At 34.9% G+C, this 19,605-nt stretch overlaps 2 protein-coding genes, 1 non-coding gene and 1 pseudogene across 3 annotated transcripts; 2 read left to right on the top strand and 2 right to left on the bottom strand.

The window, feature by feature from the left end:
* Window positions 1-721: 721 nt before the first annotated feature.
* Window positions 722-5,888, bottom strand: LOC148205035 (uncharacterized; annotated as a pseudogene).
* LOC124839287 (small nucleolar RNA R71) lies at window positions 5,492-5,597 on the top strand. The gene has a single exon (XR_007028917.1). It is a non-coding gene; the product is annotated as a small nucleolar RNA R71 (small nucleolar RNA).
* Window positions 5,889-10,435: 4,547 nt separating the features above from the next.
* LOC124835807 (zinc-ribbon domain protein) lies at window positions 10,436-11,094 on the top strand. Its single transcript, XM_047310806.2, has one exon. The coding sequence runs from the start codon at window positions 10,535-10,537 to the stop codon at window positions 10,862-10,864; it is 330 nt and encodes a 109-aa protein (XP_047166762.1). The 5' UTR covers window positions 10,436-10,534; the 3' UTR covers window positions 10,865-11,094.
* Window positions 11,095-11,627: 533 nt separating this feature from the next.
* Window positions 11,628-16,802, bottom strand: CH1 (Pheophorbide a oxygenase family protein with Rieske 2Fe-2S domain-containing protein). Its single transcript, XM_047310807.2, has 9 exons — window positions 16,646-16,802; window positions 15,805-16,029; window positions 15,476-15,580; window positions 15,068-15,343; window positions 14,495-14,642; window positions 14,154-14,338; window positions 13,905-14,017; window positions 13,157-13,451; window positions 11,628-12,123 (listed from the first exon to the last, which is right to left on the bottom strand). Exons 1-9 carry the CDS (start codon window positions 16,718-16,720, stop codon window positions 11,941-11,943), a joined length of 1,605 nt encoding a protein of 534 aa, XP_047166763.1. The 5' UTR covers window positions 16,721-16,802; the 3' UTR covers window positions 11,628-11,940.
* Window positions 16,803-19,605: the final 2,803 nt, after the last annotated feature.

Here is a 19,605-nt window from a genome sequence, read left to right as displayed (position 1 = left end):
TTAAGCGAGATGGTTCCAGTGAGCACAACAAGTGTTAGCCTCAATCTAGCCCAGACGAAGTAGATTTTGTTCACGCGAGAGAGCTCTAGTAGCTCAACTTAAGTTGCAGGATATTTTTAGCTTAAGCAAAAAACTTTAGCTTAAGCGAAAAAATTTAGCTTAAGCGAAAAATTTTAGCTTAAGCTAAAATATCAGCAAAACTTGTTCTTCAGTTTTCTGCATATTTAGCCCAGGCGAGAAATTTTTAGCCTAGGCGAAAATAGTGCAGTATTTTTCCTTTTGAAAAATTTTCAACTTGTACTCCCCTCAATCAAGATGAACTCAATCCAATTATTCCAGAGACACAATTCAATCTATTCATCATCCAATTATCTTCCATCCCTAAAAGTTTCATATCATCAAATGCAAAATCAAACTTTTAAGTGCAACTTTCACAATTTGGCCAAAACAAGGTAATTTTTAACATTCAATGAATTCAACTTTGGCACCAGAACTTATTATCATGCATGATATAAACATTTTGGTACAAAAAAACACTTAGCATGCATGGTTTGCCCTATTGAGATATTTATATGTTAAAACTTACCCTTTTCATGCAAACACAATATGTAGACAACACAACTAACAAACAAGATGAATTTAAAATGCGAAGACATAATTAAACAATGGGTTGGCTCCCAGGAAGTGCTTGTTTAACGTCACGAGCCTGACGCCTGTATCATTACGGTTCGTCCAATTGGATGATTGTGGCAAGTGTGTCAACCTCGCCACCAAAGTAGGGCTTTAATCTTTGTCCATTAACAACCCCACTTCTTTTAGATTCTGGATCCTCTAACTCAATAGCTCCATAAGGTTTGACAACCTTGACAAGAAATGGTCCTGACCATTTTGATTTGAGTTTTCCAGGAAATAACCTTAACCTGGAATTAAACAGTAACACTGATTGGCCTGGATAGAATTTTCTCTTGAAAATTTTCTTGTCATGATAAGCCTTCATCCTTTCCTTGTAGAGCTTAGAGGATTCTTAAGCATTGTGTCTCATTTCTTCCAATTCCTGCAGCTGTAATCTTTTTTTCTCTCTTGCTGCCTTTGAGTCAAAATTTAGAAATTTCAGTGCCCAAAATGCCTTATGTTCCAACTCAACTGGTAAGTGACATGACTTCCCATATACCAATTGAAATGGGGATAAACCAGTAGGGGACTTATAAGCAGTTCTATACGCCCATAGTGCGTCATCCAACTTCATTGACCAATCCTTCTTGGAAGATGTCACTGTTTTCTCTAGGATACACTTGATTTCCCTGTTTGACACCTCTGCTTGTCCATTGGTCTGTGGATGATAAGGTGATGCAATTTTATGTCGAACTCCATAATGCTCCAAACATTTCTGAAGTTGATCATTGCAAAAGTGTGAACCTCCATCACTTATCAACACTCTTGGGGTGCCGAACCTGCAAAATATATTTCTTTTGAGAAATTTGATCACTGTTTTGGCATCAGCCTTAGAACTTGCCACTGCTTCAACCCATTTTGTCACATAATCAATTGTAACCAAAATATATTCATTGGAGAAAGAAGATGAAAGTGGTCCTACAAAATCAATTCCCCAATAATCAAAAGCTTCTACTTCCAAAATAATATTCAGAGGCATTTCATGTCTTTTTGGGATTTCACCTGTTCTTTGACAACTATTGTACTGCTGAACATATTTGTATGCATCCTTGAACAAGGTTGGCCAATAAAAACCAAATTGGAGGATTTTTGCAGCTGTCCTCTGCCATTAAAATGTCCACCATAGGGGGAATTGTGACAATGCCACAAAATGTTTTTAGCTTCTTCATTGGATACACACCTTCTTAAAGTTGATCAGCTCCAATTTTGAATAAATGAGGATCATCCCACACATATTGTTGTGCATCTCTCAAGAATTTCTTCTTCTGGTGCCAATTAAAATCTTCAGGTATGACTCTTGCAGCTTTGAAATTGCCCATGTCAGCAAACCATGGCCTTTCATGCACCATCATCAGTTTTTCATCAGGAAATTCCTCTTGCACTTCTGATTGAGTATTGGTCACCTCATGATTTACCAATTTGGAAAGATGATCAGCTACAAAATTTTCTTTTCCCTTTTTGTCCTTAATTACCAAATCAAATTCTTGCAACAATAAAATCCATCTAATCAGTCTTGGCTTTGAATCAGATTTGGTTAACAAGTACTTAATTGCAGCATGATCAGTATATACTGTAATAAATGAACCAATCAAATATGCTCTAAATTTTTCCAATGCATATACAATAGCTAACAATTCCTTTTCAGTTGTTGCATAATTGATTTGAGCTTCATTAAGGACTTTGCTAGCATAGTGTATAGCATGAAAAACTTTAGATTTCCTCTGTCCCAAAACAACTCCTATGACATAGTCACTAGCATCACACATTAATTCAAAGCCTAAATTCCAATCAGGAGATATTATCATAGGAGCTGAAACTAACTTCTGTTTTAACAATTCAAACGCATGCAAGCATTCAGCATCAAATTTAAAAGGCGTATCCTTATTGAGTAGATTGCTGAGTGGTTTCGCAACTCTGGAGAAATCCTTGATGAATCTCCTGTAAAAGCCAGCATGGCCTAGAAAACTCCTGATACCCTTCACATTGGTTGGTGGGGGAAGTTTTTCTATGATCTCCACTTTGGCCCTATCCACTTCAATTCCCTTAGCAGAGATTTTGTGACCCAACACCACACCTTCAGTGACCATGAAATGACACTTTTCCCAATTCAATACCAAATTGGTATCAACACATCGTTTCAATACAGTATTCAAATTCTCCAAACATTGATTAAATGAAGCACCGAATACGGAAAAGTCATCCATAAAAACTTCTATATTTTTCTCTATCAAGTCAGAGAAAATTGCAAGCATGCACCGTTGAAAGGTTGCTGGTGCGTTACACAATCCGAATGGCATTTTCCTGTAAGCAAACACACCAAAAGGACAAGTAAAAGCAGTTTTTTCCTGATCTTCTGGATCTACAGCTATCTGATTGTAACTGGAATATCCATCAAGAAAACAATAAAAAGCTTGTCCTGCCAACCTTTCTAACATTTGGTCCATGAAAGGTAAAGGAAAATGATCCTTCTTAGTGGCTTGATTTAATTTCCTATAGTCTATGCACATTCTCCAACCTGTGACTATTCTAGTGGGGATTAATTCATTTTTATCATTGCAAACCCCAATCATACCTCCTTTTTTTTTGGAACTACCTGGACCGGACTGACCCAGACACTATCAAAAATGGGATAGATCATACCTGCGTCAAGTAGCTTCATCACTTCTTTCTTGACCACCTCTTTCATGGTTGGATTCAATCGCCTTTGGGGTTGGGCTACAGGCTTAAAATCTTGCTCCATGTGAATTTTGTGCATAAATAGGATGGACTAATCCCTTTCAAATCAGATAAGGTCCAACCTATGGCACCTTCATTGGCTTTGAGAACTGAGATAAACTTCTCTTCTTCAGAAATCGTTAAGGCATTGCTAATCACCACTGGTTTGTTACCTCTGTTTGCAAGAAAAACATATTTTAAATGGGGAGATAACACTTTCAATTCCAGCTTCTGACTTTCAGTTTTCTTTTCTTGCTGCAATTTTTCATATTGTATTTCATTCAATGCAAGCGCTTCTGCTGAAGTCAAGTGTATCAAATATTCATTAACTTTCTTCTCATCTTCTTCTTCCAACTCATCACAAGCACCGATTAAAGCTTTCTCCAATGGACTTGCTTTTGCCAATTGCTTCCTGGCTGCTAGACAAATTTCATCTACCACATTCATTTTGAAACATTGTTGTTTATCGTTAGGATGCTGGATTGCTTCAAAAACATTAAAGTTGACTTCATCATCCTGCACTCAGACCTTTAGTTTGCCATCATCAACATCAATAATGACCTTAGCAGTCTTCATAAAAGGTCTTCCCAAAATCAGAGGAACTTCAACATCCTCCTCAATATCCATTACCACAAAGTCAACTGGGAACATGAATTTATCAACTTTAACTAAGACATCCTCTGCCACACCATAAGGATATTTTAGGGATCTGTCAGCTAATTGTAATGTCATCCGTGTAGGCCTTACTTCCAAATCTCCTATCCTTCTTAGCATGGACAAAGGCATCAAATTTATACTAGCACCCAAATCAAGTAAGGCTTTACCTATTGGCAATGTCCCAATTGTGATTGGAATGGTGAAACTTCCAAGGTCCTTGGATTTTTGAGGTAATGATTTTTGGATTATAGCACTGCAGCCTGCTTCAAGCTCCACTGTCTCTTCAGAAAATCTTCTTTTCTTTGTCAGGAGCTCTTTCATGAATTTTGCATAAGTTGGCATCTGCTCCATAGCTTCCACAAATGGAATATTAATCTGCAGTCGCTTGAAAATATCCATGAACCTTGCAAACTGCCTTTCCTTATCTCTTTTGGACGAATTTGGAGGGTAAGGTAGGTTCTTCAACTGCGGCACCTGTTTCTCACATTTCTCCCTCTTTTTCTCCTCATTTCTTTTTATTTCTTCTTTTCCTTTTCTTTTATTTACATACTCACTTTTATTTTTCTCTTCCTCTTCCTCACACTCATTTTTTTCTTTTTCATTTTCTTTTTCCTCCAAAACTTCCTCCTCCACAACAAGATTGTCTCTGATCCCTCTTCCCATAATTTTACCACTCCTGGTAGTAATTGATTTACAATGCTCCTTGGGATTAGTTTGGGTGTTGGCTGAAAAATGACCTGCCTGTTGATCTGATAGTTGTTTAGCCAACTGTCCCACCTGTGTTTCAAGATTCCTGATTGAAGCTTCTGTATTTTTCTGATTGGTCATAGAAGCTTGCATGAATTTTTCTAAAGTATCCTCTAATTTGGTTGTTCTTTCATACATAGAAGGATTTTGTTGTTGATGCTGATAAGGAGGTTGTCTATTTGAAGGACCACCATCTTGTTTCCATCCAAAATTCTGACTTTGATTGTTTCTCCACCCCTGTGAAAAGTTATTGTTGTTAGAGAAATTCCCTGATCTTCCTTGATTACTCACATATTGAACTTCTCCTTCTTGTGGGCTACTTTGATATGAACAATGACCATTGGGATGGTTACCTCCACAAAAGTTACATCTCATGGGTTGTTGACTAGGAGAAGATTGTACTGCTTTTAACTGCTCAGGTAAGTTAGCCATCTGTTTGGTTAATGCTTCCATCTGCTGAGTCAGAATTTTATTCTAAGCTAAAATTGCATCTGTAGTGCTGAGATCAAGAATTCCTTTCCGCTGAACTGTTTGTCTGTTATGTTGGGCTTGATGGTCTGTAGATGCTAGTGCCTCAATGATTCTTGTTGCTTGTTCTGCATCTACAAACATCATTGTTCCTCTAGCCATTGCATCTAATATCATTTTGGTGTCTGGCCTCAGACCATTGCAGAAAATATTCAGTTGAGCAATATCTTCAAAACCATGATTGGGGCATCTCCTCAACAAAGAATTAAATCGTTCCCTAGCTTCACAGAATGGTTCATCTTGTCCTTGCCTAAAAGTAGAAATCTCAGCTTTTGCCTTAATGTAACGAGAAGGTGGAAAGAATCTATTCAAGAATTTATCTTCTACATCACTCCACTTATTCAGACTCTGGTTGGGATGTGATTTAAGCCATTCCTTTGCTCTACTATCAAAGAAAAAGGAAACAAACGCATATATACATGGTCAAGATCTCCTTCTTCAAATCCCATAGTTCCTACCAGTTCATAGAATGTAGAGAGATGAATGTATGGATCTTCATTATCCATTCCAGTGAATTGATGAGAACTGATTAGGCTAAGGAAATTTGGCTTCATCTCCAAAGTTTTGGTGGTGGGCGGTATTACTATGCTAGAAAAATATCTTGGCCCTTGTTGCATAGCATAGTCTCCAAGTGTTCTTCTAGGTGGATTTGGTACTTCTTCCGCCATGTTTTCTGTTTCACAAAGCTGAATGAGATAACTTTTTAAAAATTCAAAAGAAACCGTTCCCCGACAACGGCGCCAAAAATACTTGTTAAACTTTTGGCAAGCGTACCAATAGTCAACTGTAGTATAATGATTTTTAAGTAAGAGTGCGAACCCATGAGGAACAGTTTCGATTAAATAGATAAATTGTTATCTCAAACAGTATATATACAAGGATGTTCAATTTGATTCATGATGGATGTTGATAAATAAAACTGCATTGCGTGAAAGTAAAATAATAACAACAAATAACTTAACGAAGATTAATATGAGAAGTTGGGATTGAATTCATCTATCTCACTCGTCTGCAATCTGGATGAATACAAACATATAGCAACTGAAATTACCAACATTGATGCAACACACCAAAGTCATTTATATCGATTCCTCGCATATAAAATTCATAAGAGCAGTTCCTTGAATATTGATTCCTCACATATCCAACAAACTGTCCAGCATTATATTCAAGTGTTATAAGCAATTGATAAACTGAAATCTATCCCTAGCATCACAGAATATCAAGTATTCTTGCTCAGATCAGAGTTTTAGAAATACTTTCCAGTCAAGTCTAAAATCCACATTCATGAAACTATTGTTCAAGTAGAATCAAGCATTAAGAGCAAAACAAAAATACCAATGTTGAATAAAAACATAAATGTTATATATAAATATCACAAGATTACATCCGAGTTCGAATCGATTACATTCAATCCCAAGAGAAGAGATCAACCACTCATGGTGGCGATTGACATTCTAAGAGATGAAGATGAGAATCCTAAAGCTAAAATGGACGAAAACCTCTTTGGATCGCTCTGTGTCTTCGTTTCTCCACAGCTTTCACCCCCTCCCCCTCTCTTTTTCTTTCTTTCTGCTTCGTAAGTATATAAACTGCCCGAATTCTCGCTTAAGCTAAATTATTCTCGCTTAAGCTAGAAGAAACTTCATGGAGAAGATAATCATTCTCGCTTAAGCTAAAATATTCTCGCTTAAGCGAGAATGACTTTTAAGGTAATGGCTTCCTGGACAAGTCTAGCTTAAGCGAAATCATTCTAGCTTGGGCGAAATGTTGCAGGATTTGCTTTTCTCTCTTAGTTTACCTGAAATGTATACAAACTAGGGATCAAATGATTTCCTTTTACTCAACAACTCAGAAACATGTGATTACATTTCATCTTTCTTAGATTGGGGAAAATTGATACAAATGTACTCAATTCAAAACATAAGTGCTAAAATTCCATATGAAAATTAACAACTTTTTTGCACTTATCAACATCACTAATACCTAGGAATACATCACACTTGCTTTTGTTGTCAAGTTTGCTTCTCTTTTGATCGAGTATGTGAGTATGAGCTACACAACCAAAGACTTGAAAATAATATATACTCTTGGTTTTTCACCAAACCAAGCTTTTTCGAGGGTTTTCTATTCCAACTGAAGTTGGACTTCTGTTTTGTACATGCACACACCATCTAGTTGCTTCAGGCCAAAACACTTTAGGAACTTGTTTCTCGTTCATTATTGTACGTACTGCATTCATGATCGTTTTGTTCTCCGTTCAGCAACTCTAGTTTGTTGCGGCATGCAAGCAGTAGTTAATTGTCTGGAAATTCCTTCAGTTCTGCAAAATTCTTCAAACTTTGTTGATGTAAATTAACCTCCTCGATCGGTCCTCAAAGATGTAATTCACATACCAACTTCTTTTTCAACATCAACTTTGAATTTTTTGACATAGTCAAAGCCTCATATTTTTCTTGCAAAAAATAGATCCAAGTTTTACAAGAAAAATCATCAATGAAGGTTAATATATAACTCTTGTTGCTATTTGAGATGGTGTGATGGGACCAAAAATGTCAGCATGAATAAGTTGAAGTTGTTTTGAGGCCCTCTATAAGCATTTCTTTGGTATTGGCTCCTTATGTTGTTTGCCAATGAGACATGTTTCCTAAATTCTATTTTGAAATTTTAGTGGTGGAAGTCATGTGACCATCCCTTTGCTTGCAAGTGTGTTTAGTCTTTTGTAGCTAAGATGACCAAAACGAAAGTGCCACAAGTGTGGTTCTTGATCGAAATTGGTATCTGTTTGCTTACACATTGATTCTTTAGGTGCTGCAAATGTTGTGACATAAAACATTATGTTACCTTTCATTTTAGAATGCATAATCAGACGGTTCTCGAGATGGAATATCTTGCAGCTACCTTGCTAGATTAAGATTGATAGGCCCTTGTCTTGAAGTTGGCCTAAACTAAGTAAATTATTCTTTAACTCAGGGACAAAATAAACATCTCATATTACCTGAGTAAAACAAGTTATTTGTAACTAGATGCTTCCTTTTCCAACCACTTACATTGTTGTGTTACTTTCAAGCTTCATAGTTTTGCATAATCCTTCCTCAAAATCAAAAAACCATTCCTTGCTTCCGTCATATGGTTGTTGCAGCCGGAATCTAGAAACCATATGTCCTCATGTATGTGTGATGAAGTTCTTCATATGCCACTAATAAAATTTCTTCATCTTTTTCATAAGTTCTGAATACTGAACCTATCTTTCCCAATCTGGACCCTCATAATGGAAGTGACCCAGTTTGTGACATTTAAAGCACTCAATAGTGATTTATTCAATGATTGTCTACCTCTTCCACGTCCTGCTTTGCTTCGGCCTCCTCTAAATGCACCTCTTCCACCCCTACCCCTAGAAGGTCTATTATCATTTGTTATCTTGAGAACTTGTTCTTCTATTTGGAAGTCATGCATATGTTGTTCATGCACTAAAAGATTGTCGTGTAGTTCATCTATAGTTAAAACATCCAAATCATTTGACTCTTCTATCGAACATACAACATAGTTGAATTTCAATGTCAAGGATCTAAGTATTTTGTAGACAACTATGCTTTCTTCCATTATCTCACCATTTGATTTCATTTTGGTGACTACATGGAGAAGTCTGCCTATGTAGTTGTCAACTGATTCCCCTTTCATACTATACAATTCAAACTTTCTTCTTAGTGCTTGAAGTTGTGCCCTTTTTACCCTTATGAACCCTTGATACTTTCTCTGCATAGAGCCTCTATTTCCTTCGAAATTGCTTTGTTTAGAATAGTTTCAAGAATTTCTCTTTGGAACAAGAAATTCTTGACTTTCAAGTCCTTGAGCTTGGTCTCTTCAATAATCTGTCACTGAGTCTCTATCAGTATAGTTCCAGGTGCAGAGGTTGGATTACCTTCTTCTATAAGATGCCACATTTCCTTACTTCTTAGGAAATTCTCCATTGTCATGGACCAAAAATCATAATGGCCATCAAACTTTGGAATGATTGGTTGAACAAATTATTCAGACGACATGGCGAACAAGCTGTGGTTCACTTTTACACTCTTACACTCATAGTGTTTTCACTCTATTTGTAGTGATCTCTCTCTTATACTCGTAGTATTTCTACTTGTTACACTGTCACCCTGTATCAGACCCCTTTTGCAGCTCTGATACCAATTGTAAAATGCAATAAAAGTGCTCACACGCCGGAGGCAAGCTTGTATATTATTAATGAATTGATCGTGGCTTATATAAACCCAAATACAATAACAGAATGTAAGTGTAGTATCACATTTCGTGGTAAGTAAGTCCATGTTGTATACTAACAGCCCAAAAATAGTGGAAACAGAAAAAGACTGGTTTTATAAACTAAATTTATTTAAAACTAATAAATCCTAATAAATTCTTACGTGACATACACATGACACTTTATTAACACTTTGTGCCACATTAATAGGAGCACATTTTGAATCTCCCTTTTGCATCTCATTTTGGAGACCTTTCATCCTATAAATAGAAGTCTCCACTCCTTTATAATAATTCACTCTTAATCTTTAAAAAAAACTTTTGTCAAGATTACTCCAAACATTCTTTCTCAAAGTTACCTTGCTAAAATTTTCCTAAAATAATTCACTCTTAATCTTAAAAAAGAAAACTTTTGTCAAGATTACTCCAAACATTCTTTCTCAAAGTTACTTTAGCTAAAATTTTCCTAAAAGTTCCTCTAGCCTTCTTCCTCTAAAATTGATCTCACCTTTCTAAATATCAATCTCAATACACCTTAGATCACACACACCGAACCTTTTAACATCCTTTTTCTTATACTGCACCCTTCATCCAAGACTCCACTCCATCAAACCATGAAGCAAGGAGTCATCAAAATATATTTAGGAAATCTTATTCCGAAAATCTTATGAAGAAAGTCTTATTCTTGAAAATCACTTTTTTAAAGGGTAAATTGATATTTTGAAAATTTGGAGGTACGAGAAAAATTTATGGGAGTACATAAAGCTGATAGCCGAAGGCGGTGACCCACCTATACAAGGCCCACATCGCAAAGTCCAAAGTTGAAGAAATCTTAAGAAACCTCCAGAGAATCGAAATAGCGTAAGCTAAAATTTTCTCAAAATTTATAGTAAGAAAACACCAATTTCGTTTAGAACAAAGAACAAAAGCTGAAGTTTCGGAGGGTTAAGTTTGAGCCATGTTCTTCTTCTTCGTGGGAGGGTTACAGCAAGAGGTGCGACAGGTTCTGAAATCCGGTGTGAGCAAGTGCACGTACTGCGGCAGCAGCGTCGATCTTGTGAACTCCGACAAGGTTCTCAAGCTCTTCTTTGTTCCCGTGTGGCGGTGGCCGGCTAAGGATCCTCTCTACCATTGCGCCTATTGTAAGAACTTCTTCCCCTACAATTACTCTCTGCCGCCCGCCGCCGAATCGCCGGAGGCGGTGGCAGAAGCCTTGCGCTGCCGCTTCTGCGAGCGCGCGGTGGACGCAGACTTCCGATTCTGCCCCTTCTGTGGATCCGAACTGTGAACGTAAAATTTGGAGAGCTTTTGGGAAAATTTGAAGCGTAATAAATGAAATTGTGGAATTGTTGGTTGTTATGTCCAATACTATGATCGTTTTTTTTTTTTTTTCTGAAATTGGATAATAATTTGGGAACTTGTACATGAACGCAATATGCCTATGTTGCGCGGAAATTTTACGTTAAATTTGTATTTTCCATATGGCTTGATTTAGCAATAATGGGTTATTTCTTTCAATGTGTTGAAAAGATTTATTTATTTTTGTTCAGAATATACTTTTTGTGAAAGGATAAAAAATTAAAAGGTTTAAAAGAGCAGGAGTGTGATAGCCAGAACAAAACCATATTATATCACAAAACCATATTGTAGCTTTTAATAAATATTTATGTCGACTTAAATAATGATAATGAAATTTGTATAGGCCTTAATTAAGAGAAGACTAGTGTTGAAACATATCTAATGTTGATTTCGATAATGGCATTTACTAACAAACACTAAATCATTATAGAATATCATTTAAGTACTTGGCTGAAAAAATATACATAAGTATTTGTTGGAAATTGAGAAGCACGGTCAAATATATGCATTGAAATTAAGAAAGTAACAAAACAAGTTTCGATTTTAAATTTTATGTAGAAATGGTAATCTACTCAAAACCTTAATGTCTTGATCCACTATCCGTGTTTATCTGCAATTTTTTCTAATATCAAAGATCACAACGAAATCATAATAATTCTAACCTCAGATTCAAACACAGTAATAATAAAATATGTCTGAAATTGTAAACCCTAAATTAGATAGCATTGGCATATAAATATTGTTTCATACTACATGCCCTTTTGTTCCAGGGTGAGGTTAAGGCACCAGCTGAGATGGTGAAGATATCACAAGGTAAAAAATGATTGGCACTGTACAGAATTTGAAAAAATAAAAAGGGAAAAGGGTGAAAAGGTGTCCAGACTCAAGTATATTTGGAAAGGAACAGCCTCTTATGAATACAAGAGTTCCCGGATGGTGTTGTAGAGATGTAGGCTTGAGTTGCAAAAAGAAAAATTCCTTATTGGAGGATCGAAGAAGCACTGTTTATTCTGTATTTGATGTATATGAGGTGAATGGTAGTTGTTTATCTCCTTGCTCCAATGCATCTCTCCATATTCTGTATCTTACCCCAAGCTTATCATAGGGTACTGGAAAATTCCATACATTTGCACCATCGTTCATTCGTTCCTGTTGCCCCACCACTAACCGCAGATCCTCATTTATAACCTTTTGGTACATGAACGTCAAAACACCGATTAGTACAACATGGAGAAGGAAAAGATAACATTTGTTTAAGGACAAAACTTACATAAACTCTTTCATGTTCTTGTTATTAACTTGTGTATTTAAATGATGACACATGTGATTTCTTTTCTTTTGCAATCTACTGCTATCCACATATTAGTTGAGAACATGATAAGTCATAATGAGAACATGATAACCAGAGAATTGTACTTTAATAAATAATCAATACTAAAAATTCAAATCACATCAAATATTGTGTTATAGGAAGAATAGTGACAGATTTTTAAGATTTCCTAGAGGCAAATGCACATTAAGGATTATGGGAGCAAGATTTTTTATTTCGAGATTTCTTATTTTATTTTTTAATATATAAAAAAATAATTTTTCCCCATTTTCTCGTATTACAACTGTGATCAAAGCTCGACTATTCTATTTCAAATTTGTTTTTTCATGAATTAAAATGTGTATCATGTCCGTGTGTTCTAAGTATTTTCATATTTCATATTTCAAAATATAACTACTTTGTAAAACCTTGTGATATTTTACTTTTGTGAAAATGTTATAATTATTGTTTATTCCCACGTGGAAAAGTTTTGCTAGTAGTGTATTTATCTTAAGCATGTTTAAATAACCCAATTTATGAGGATATCTGCAGCAAAAGCCGGTAGTCCTCTAGACATAATTTCATTTTGGGTAAATAATTTTATTAGTCTCTAAAAATATTAAATTCTTTCACATGGATCCCGAAAGCGGGAAATTCCAAATAAACCCCTGAAACTATGACTGTTTTATTTAAGTCCCTAAACTTAATTAATTGCTGTCATTTTGGTCCGAAAGATATGTTATATTATACTCAGGTCGGATTGAAGCCTTGAAGCTTTTATTAATTTCTTTTGGTTAAAGACAATAAGCAAGCGCAACCCTTCCTACCCTTTTTATCTTATTCTGTTCTTCCTCCCAAACTCAAATTATCGAACATAGTTAAATATAGATTCATTGTTCGAAAAAATTCTACCTGGTCTGCGAAATGCCTCCATAGATACTGAATAAAAGGTATATGCTTAAGCAGGGGAGCGAAATCCAGTGACATTCTATATAGCAATCTTGTCTTTTGTTTCGAAGATGGTAAACAGACATGAAGTTGGTGCAGGTGCGTTGAACACTCCCTGATATTTTGTCCCCTCAGTTTCCCAGGCTTTGAAATCCCAATGGTTGATAAAACCATGCAAGGTGGTCGAAACTCCATATCAATAGGATAAGGGTCCCAGTATCCATGCAGGCCAGATGCAGGTGTCAAAAACTTCACCAAGCTGCAAGTTCAAATTCATGCAAGGAGAATGAATAAGCTAGAGCATTAATATTTAAGACATATAACAGAAAGCTGAAATATTCCATTCATAACCAATGTAAGATAAAAGTGTTACTACAGTATAATATTGAGCTATTAACCCCAGAAATATACCACTTTCCAATGCATTTGCCATAAAATTGTCAATGGAAAGACTTAGTAGAGGGCATTATTACAACATAATGTATATCTTCAAGAAAACTCCAAGTCTTTACTGAGTAATCATTTTTGCTTTGTCCTAGTGTTACTAGGTGCGTAAAACTTAAAGGGAAGTTGCAGGAAAGGGAAAGAGGATTTTGATCAATTTGTACGAATCTGAATTGAAACATCCCCCAAAGGCATTTTGATCCCTTAATCACTTGTCTTTTCTGAATGACAATTGCTTTTAGTTTTTAATGGTATAAACCAAACAAACCTGGGAACACTCCATCCCTTAGCGAATGTTGAAGTGTGAGTAAAAGGGGCATGGGCAAGATCCAAAAGATTGTCCAAAAGTAAACCATGTTCAATTGGAAGTTCCATCACAATCTGTAACAAGGGAAGAGCGACCAAGTAAGAAGACACATGATTTTTTCTTTTTTTGTTTTAACCAATCATATAATTATAATTCTTTATCTCGCACTGAACACAATACCTAGTGGAACAGATTCTATCGATAACGTACCTCGGCATGGATTTCAAATCCAGAAGGCGGTAGTAAAGATGGAAGTGTAGCCGTTGGCGGATCATTTCCAGGCCAAATCCAGATCATTCCCTCCTTTTCAAAGCATGGAACTGACTTTATTTTCACATTTAGAAATCGAGTAGATGGCATTTTCTCACATTTTCCTTCAGTGGTATATTCCCAGCCTGATATCCAACCATTTGGTAATTTTAGAGTCTGTAAATTTCAGTGTATGTCTGTAGGCTATATCGTGTCTTGTGAAATTACAGGAAAATTGAAGTATCAACAAGTGCAAACAACTCATACATAGGACATAATAATTTGTTCCAGTCATGACTAACCATGGTAGGGGCATTGGATACGACCCTCATTTACTGAACCCAGGTGCAGAGGACAGGCTCTGTGTGCACAAGTATTCTGGACACATCCAGGCTTTCCATCTTTCCCTCTGAAGATAACCCATGGTTCCTCAAAACATTCTATTGGGATCTGAGATAGAAAAATGGCAAACACACTACTTGAGAATTAACATTTTAGCTTAGAGCATGTCTATCTTTCACCGGACATCACACCCGGTTACCCCCAAGAAAAATTGAAAACAAAAATAGAGAAGCGAAAAAAAAAAAAACTAATGTGAAATATTGAAACTTTTTTATTTTCTACCAGTCATAATGTGTCACAAAAAGACATTTTAGTAGCCTTCATGGGTATACTCAAATGGGGAGATTAGGATAAAAACCTTAAATTCAGCTCTTTAATAGTTAAGAAAAAGAAAGAGGCAGCCATATCAATCTGAACATACGCCCAATCTTTATTTTGTTTGATTGAAATAGATTACACAACACAAGAATAGTAAGTATATGATAGATGTTTTTCCAGAAAAGAGAAAGACACTTAGACACATACGCACATACCATTGTATCATCCTTTAGGTCCCTGGAGAAAGCAACAGGATACCAGAAATTCTTCAAGTGGGGATGGTACGACTGAACTGGGCCTGATACGTTCAAGCTTTTCCGTGACTTTCTTCTCTTTTCTGTAGGTAGAGAATTTTCAGACGTACTGGGAGAAGATGATGTTTGGGCAATTTCAGCTGTGCTTCTGTCTTGCAACAGCCTATCATTTACCAATTCTTCCATGTAAGCAAGCTTATCTAAAGCAGTGGTAACCCTTGCTTCAGATATATGAACCTGTTTTTATTCATTTACATAAATTTAATTGCAGATTAGTAAGAAATTGCCAAGTTTCTGCCAAGTTCGATCAATTAAAAAAGCAACTCAGTTTCACGTTGTGAGTGGTCTATCACAGCTAAAATTCTATACCTGTCTGTGTGCGTGTGCTAACTCATCCTGCAACCCAGCTAGATCCTTTTTCAAGGTGCCAATCGATTTATATTCACGAGCTAGAGGATTCAGAACTTCAACCACCTAAGCTCATAATTTTAAAGGTGTAAATCAACACATGGTGGAAAATGCGTAGGTCAACCAGTAAAAGGGTAAAAAGACGTGTAAACAAAAACCATAATGTACTGACACTAATCTGATCCAGTGACCAAGATTATCAATGTTAAAATCATAAACATCAGGAAACATCATAATTCAGGCATCAAATTAATTCTATACAACAATAACAAAATGAAACCGGTTGAAACCTTTTCATGGAGGAGCATGATTGTGAGCACATCTTGCCGAGCTCGCCAGTCTAAGTACTGAATATCATGTCTTGCAACTTCCAGGGCCTGATATATATCCAAAACCTTCCCTTTATTCTGTGGAATCTTGGATCTTGGATCCTCAACATCAAACAGCGCACCCCATGCATTTTTCTTGTCTTCTTCTCCAAATACAGCAAACACTTTAAATCTACATTTCAAATCCTGAAATTTGACATGCCCCAAAAGCTTTAAGCTAGAGTATAAAGTAACCAGAAAATCAAGCCCCCTTGAAGGAAAAACCTGCTAATATTAACTACTCCTATAGATAACGGTTTAACAAGAGGTTTAACAAGAGGAACAAGTACGCAACCACCACTAACAAACCAAACCTGTATTAAACAATGCATATTAATGCCATTTTACCGATAATTATACTTCAAGCTACTATTGAGCCTAAACTAAATACACATGCCAACTTCTAATCCTCAACTCAAATTGTGCACACACAAAAAAAAAAATCTAAAGAAGACTAGGATCAACAAATTTCCCTCCATCTCTACGTTGTAATATACTATTCCAAGGGTAGAAATTAAACAACCACGGATGGTAAACTAAGTTCACTTCATTTAAATGTATATACTTTAAAGAGAAAACGATTTAACATCACCATTCAATCACAAACAGTCGTTGCAAATTATGATTGGTCCAACTTTTAAGATAACTATCGTAGCCTTTTTTCGTTAATTAACTAACTTAAACTTTACTTTTACCATCACCTTAATTAAAAGAAGGCAGCTAAGTAAAGTACAAGAAAACACACATAGACGAAGAACGTTACCTTTCTTGTGTCAAATTTAGAAGCTCTAAGGAAAATTGGAAGAGAGAGAGTTGAAGCAGTGAAGATCGCATTCATGGCGGAGAAGAAAGGAGGGTGGGTGTGAAGAAGAGAAGAGAACCATGAGAAGACATTGACGAGGGAGATTTAACATGAGGATTTTGTTGATAAGAGGTTGGTGTTGCGCGCGATCTCGCTTTGCCTTCCGTGGAGCGCCACGTGGACTCTTGGTTGAAGACGTGGCGGCTGTATCTTCCACATGCTATTCGAACTATCTCGCCAGCGCAGGCCCACACTATCCTCACCGCGCTCTGTTTTTTGTCCTTCCTAGGATTTTGATGTGATGAAAGAAAAATAATAAGAAAGTGTGGCATTAATTGCGGCCAAAGATTTTTGCGTGGGGAACACTAGAAAAGTCCTTCTCCTTATGTGTGTGGTTGTGCTGTGCCTAATGCGATTTACTTTGGAGTTTCCAAGTCACCGAGAGATATTTTAAGGGGCCAAAATATTCTTGTATATTATTCCCTTAATTACACTTAATATGTTCCTATTTTTTTTTTAACTAGTTGGTATTATTTTTTTCTTTTGTGATAATTTATTTCCAATTTTGTCTAACATAGATATTTTTATTTTTCTATTTTTTAAAAAAGAACTACTCAATCTATTTCATTAATATGATATATAATTCGAAATTCACATGTTATCACATTGATATTATCATTTTCATAGAAGAAATGTATTCACTTATTTTTTAAAATAGTGAGACTAGTAAACATAACAAAATTGAAGATATATTTATTGTGTTTTAATTTTATTTTTTAAATTCTCTTAATTAATTAAGGTACTTTGTTAAAATATTAATAAATATTTGAAATATATATTAACTTTTTGTTAACATATTTTTCTTTAATAAATACGTAATATTTTAGTTATGTTGATGTTACAAAACACATTTATTATTTGATATGATACGAAGAATTTTACAAAATAAAATAAATTTTATTAAAAAGAATACAATAATATGAAGAATCAAACCAAATCCATAAAATACAAATGCAGTTTTTAAAAACTCTAAACAACCCAAAATATAGGTAATTAATATATATTGTGAAAAAATAAATTCAAATTAATAGTTAGAGGCATATAACATAATATTATATGTATGAATTTCTATTCTTCACATCTAAATTAACCAATTTATTAGTATAATGATTTCTTTCTAATAGTCTCCTCATGAAGATGTGCTATGATGACTAAAGATGTGTGAAAGCAATGGAATGGATAAAAAAAATGTCTCGATTTGGTGTTTGTGTGATGAGAAAGGTGGTGTTTAGTGACTCTCAAGAGAGCTTGGATCAACTCTAGCGAAAAATGACTAGAGGAAATCACATGGAATGTTCTAGCCTTGACTTTGGAGACAAGTAGAATGACTCAAAAATATGACAACATTTCATTACTAATTTCAAAGTGAAATTACATAAAAGGAAACACCTCTATTTGTAAGTTTAGGTAACCCTAAAGATGTCTTAAAATTGTGGAAGCAAAATCCTAATTCTTCTCCTTGGAGAAAGCTTGCATGCAACCAAATGAAACAAAGAGAACTAGAGAAAGGGGTTGAAAACTAACTTACATGAATGGGGAAATTAGTTGGTCCAAATTGAAGAGTTTGCCACAAGAATCAATTTTATGGCCTCGGTTCTTCAATCAGATAAGCAAAAGAGAAATAAATCTTAGAAAAAAAGTAAAAAAAGCTCTAGAAAAATGTTTTCTAAAGAGAATGTGCCTTTTAAAATAACAAAACTCGTTCATAACAAAGTTATTTGTACTAAAATCTTTTAATATTAAAATATTCGAGTCTCACTATTTTTAAACCACTGTCACTTTTAAAATTTCATTTTTTAGGTCTTTACTAGCACACTTACCTAAGAAAGTTGTAAAGTAGCATTCATTTTGAGAAACCGAATCATTAAAGCATCTACCAATGTCAAAGCATTTATGAAAAATTGAGTTTTTTTTCACGCTTACCCAATAAAGTTGACAAGTCAGTCCTTTCAAGTTAATAATGAAGTCTAATCAAAATTGAATTGTTTGATGAGAAATTTTCAAACAAGGGTTAGTAGGCTTGTGATGGTTGATAGTTTAGTACTACAAAAGGGTGGTAGAAATATGTTTAGAAGGTGTGGAGTTGTTTAGTAGAAGTAGACATGGTTTTTCTTGAGGAGATGAATGTTTTCAATTTTGTTAATGGTGGTGTATGGGAGATTTGCATTTTGTACTTTTCCAAATAGGATTATTATCAGTCATATACATCAAATCATTAGAAGTCATTTGTTGGGATCGTGAGAGTCAAAGTTAAGTCATTTGTAGTATCATATTCCTCCCAATTTTTTGAAAAAGGAGCTTTTGACTTCGTTTTCTTAAAGAATGATGAAGATGTTAAACACGTGATTCATTAGCATTCAGTAATGATTATGATAAAAACAATGTATTTTCATGTAAAGTTTATGAAAGTTGAAAAGTTTGACTATTTTTGTAGTTCATATCCATTGATGATGATGGAGTGACTAATGCCAGTTGGGATATTTTGTAAGTAAGGAAATGCAATATCTTTTACTTTATATATTTATGTTTTTGACATACTTGTAATGGTTTAAGTTAGGATAATAAAATTTGTAATTATGTTTTATGAAAAGCTTGTAATGATTTAAGTTAGAGTAATGAAAATTTTATTTACACTTACAATTTTTCATTTCTTAATTCTTTTTCCCATGTACTATTGTTTAATAAATGAAAATCAAAATTTTATTTGAAAAGTTTTAGTTCAAAAAATTTTATTTCAAAAATATAATTTAACAAAATTCAAACATATAAAAAAATATTTTCTCATTACAAAAAATATACAACTACTCTTTTCTTCTCCTTTTATTTTAATAAAATTAAAAAAAATATATTATTAAAACTAG

This window comes from Vigna umbellata, chromosome 1, assembly GCF_029865625.1.
Source record: "Vigna umbellata cultivar VRB3 chromosome 1, Vumbellata_1.0, whole genome shotgun sequence".
NCBI classification, from domain to species: Eukaryota; Viridiplantae; Streptophyta; class Magnoliopsida; order Fabales; family Fabaceae; genus Vigna; species Vigna umbellata.
Note: the sequence above shows the minus strand (reverse complement) of the source record. Positions and strands in the feature narration are given on the sequence as shown.

Excerpts from the sequence above, each read along its gene's own strand:
- LOC124835807 (XM_047310806.2), top strand. The coding sequence starts at position 10,535 with ATGTTCTTCTTCTTCGTGGGAGGGTTACAGCAAGAGGTGCGACAGGTT.
- CH1 (XM_047310807.2), bottom strand. The coding sequence starts at position 16,720 with ATGAATGCGATCTTCACTGCTTCAACTCTCTCTCTTCCAATTTTCCTT. Across the intron at positions 15,581-15,804 it reads TCATGCTCCTCCATGAAAAG|GTGGTTGAAGTTCTGAATCC; the intron begins GTTTCAACCGGT and ends TTATGAGCTTAG. Across the intron at positions 15,344-15,475 it reads TAGCACACGCACACAGACAG|GTTCATATATCTGAAGCAAG; the intron begins GTATAGAATTTT and ends GAATAAAAACAG.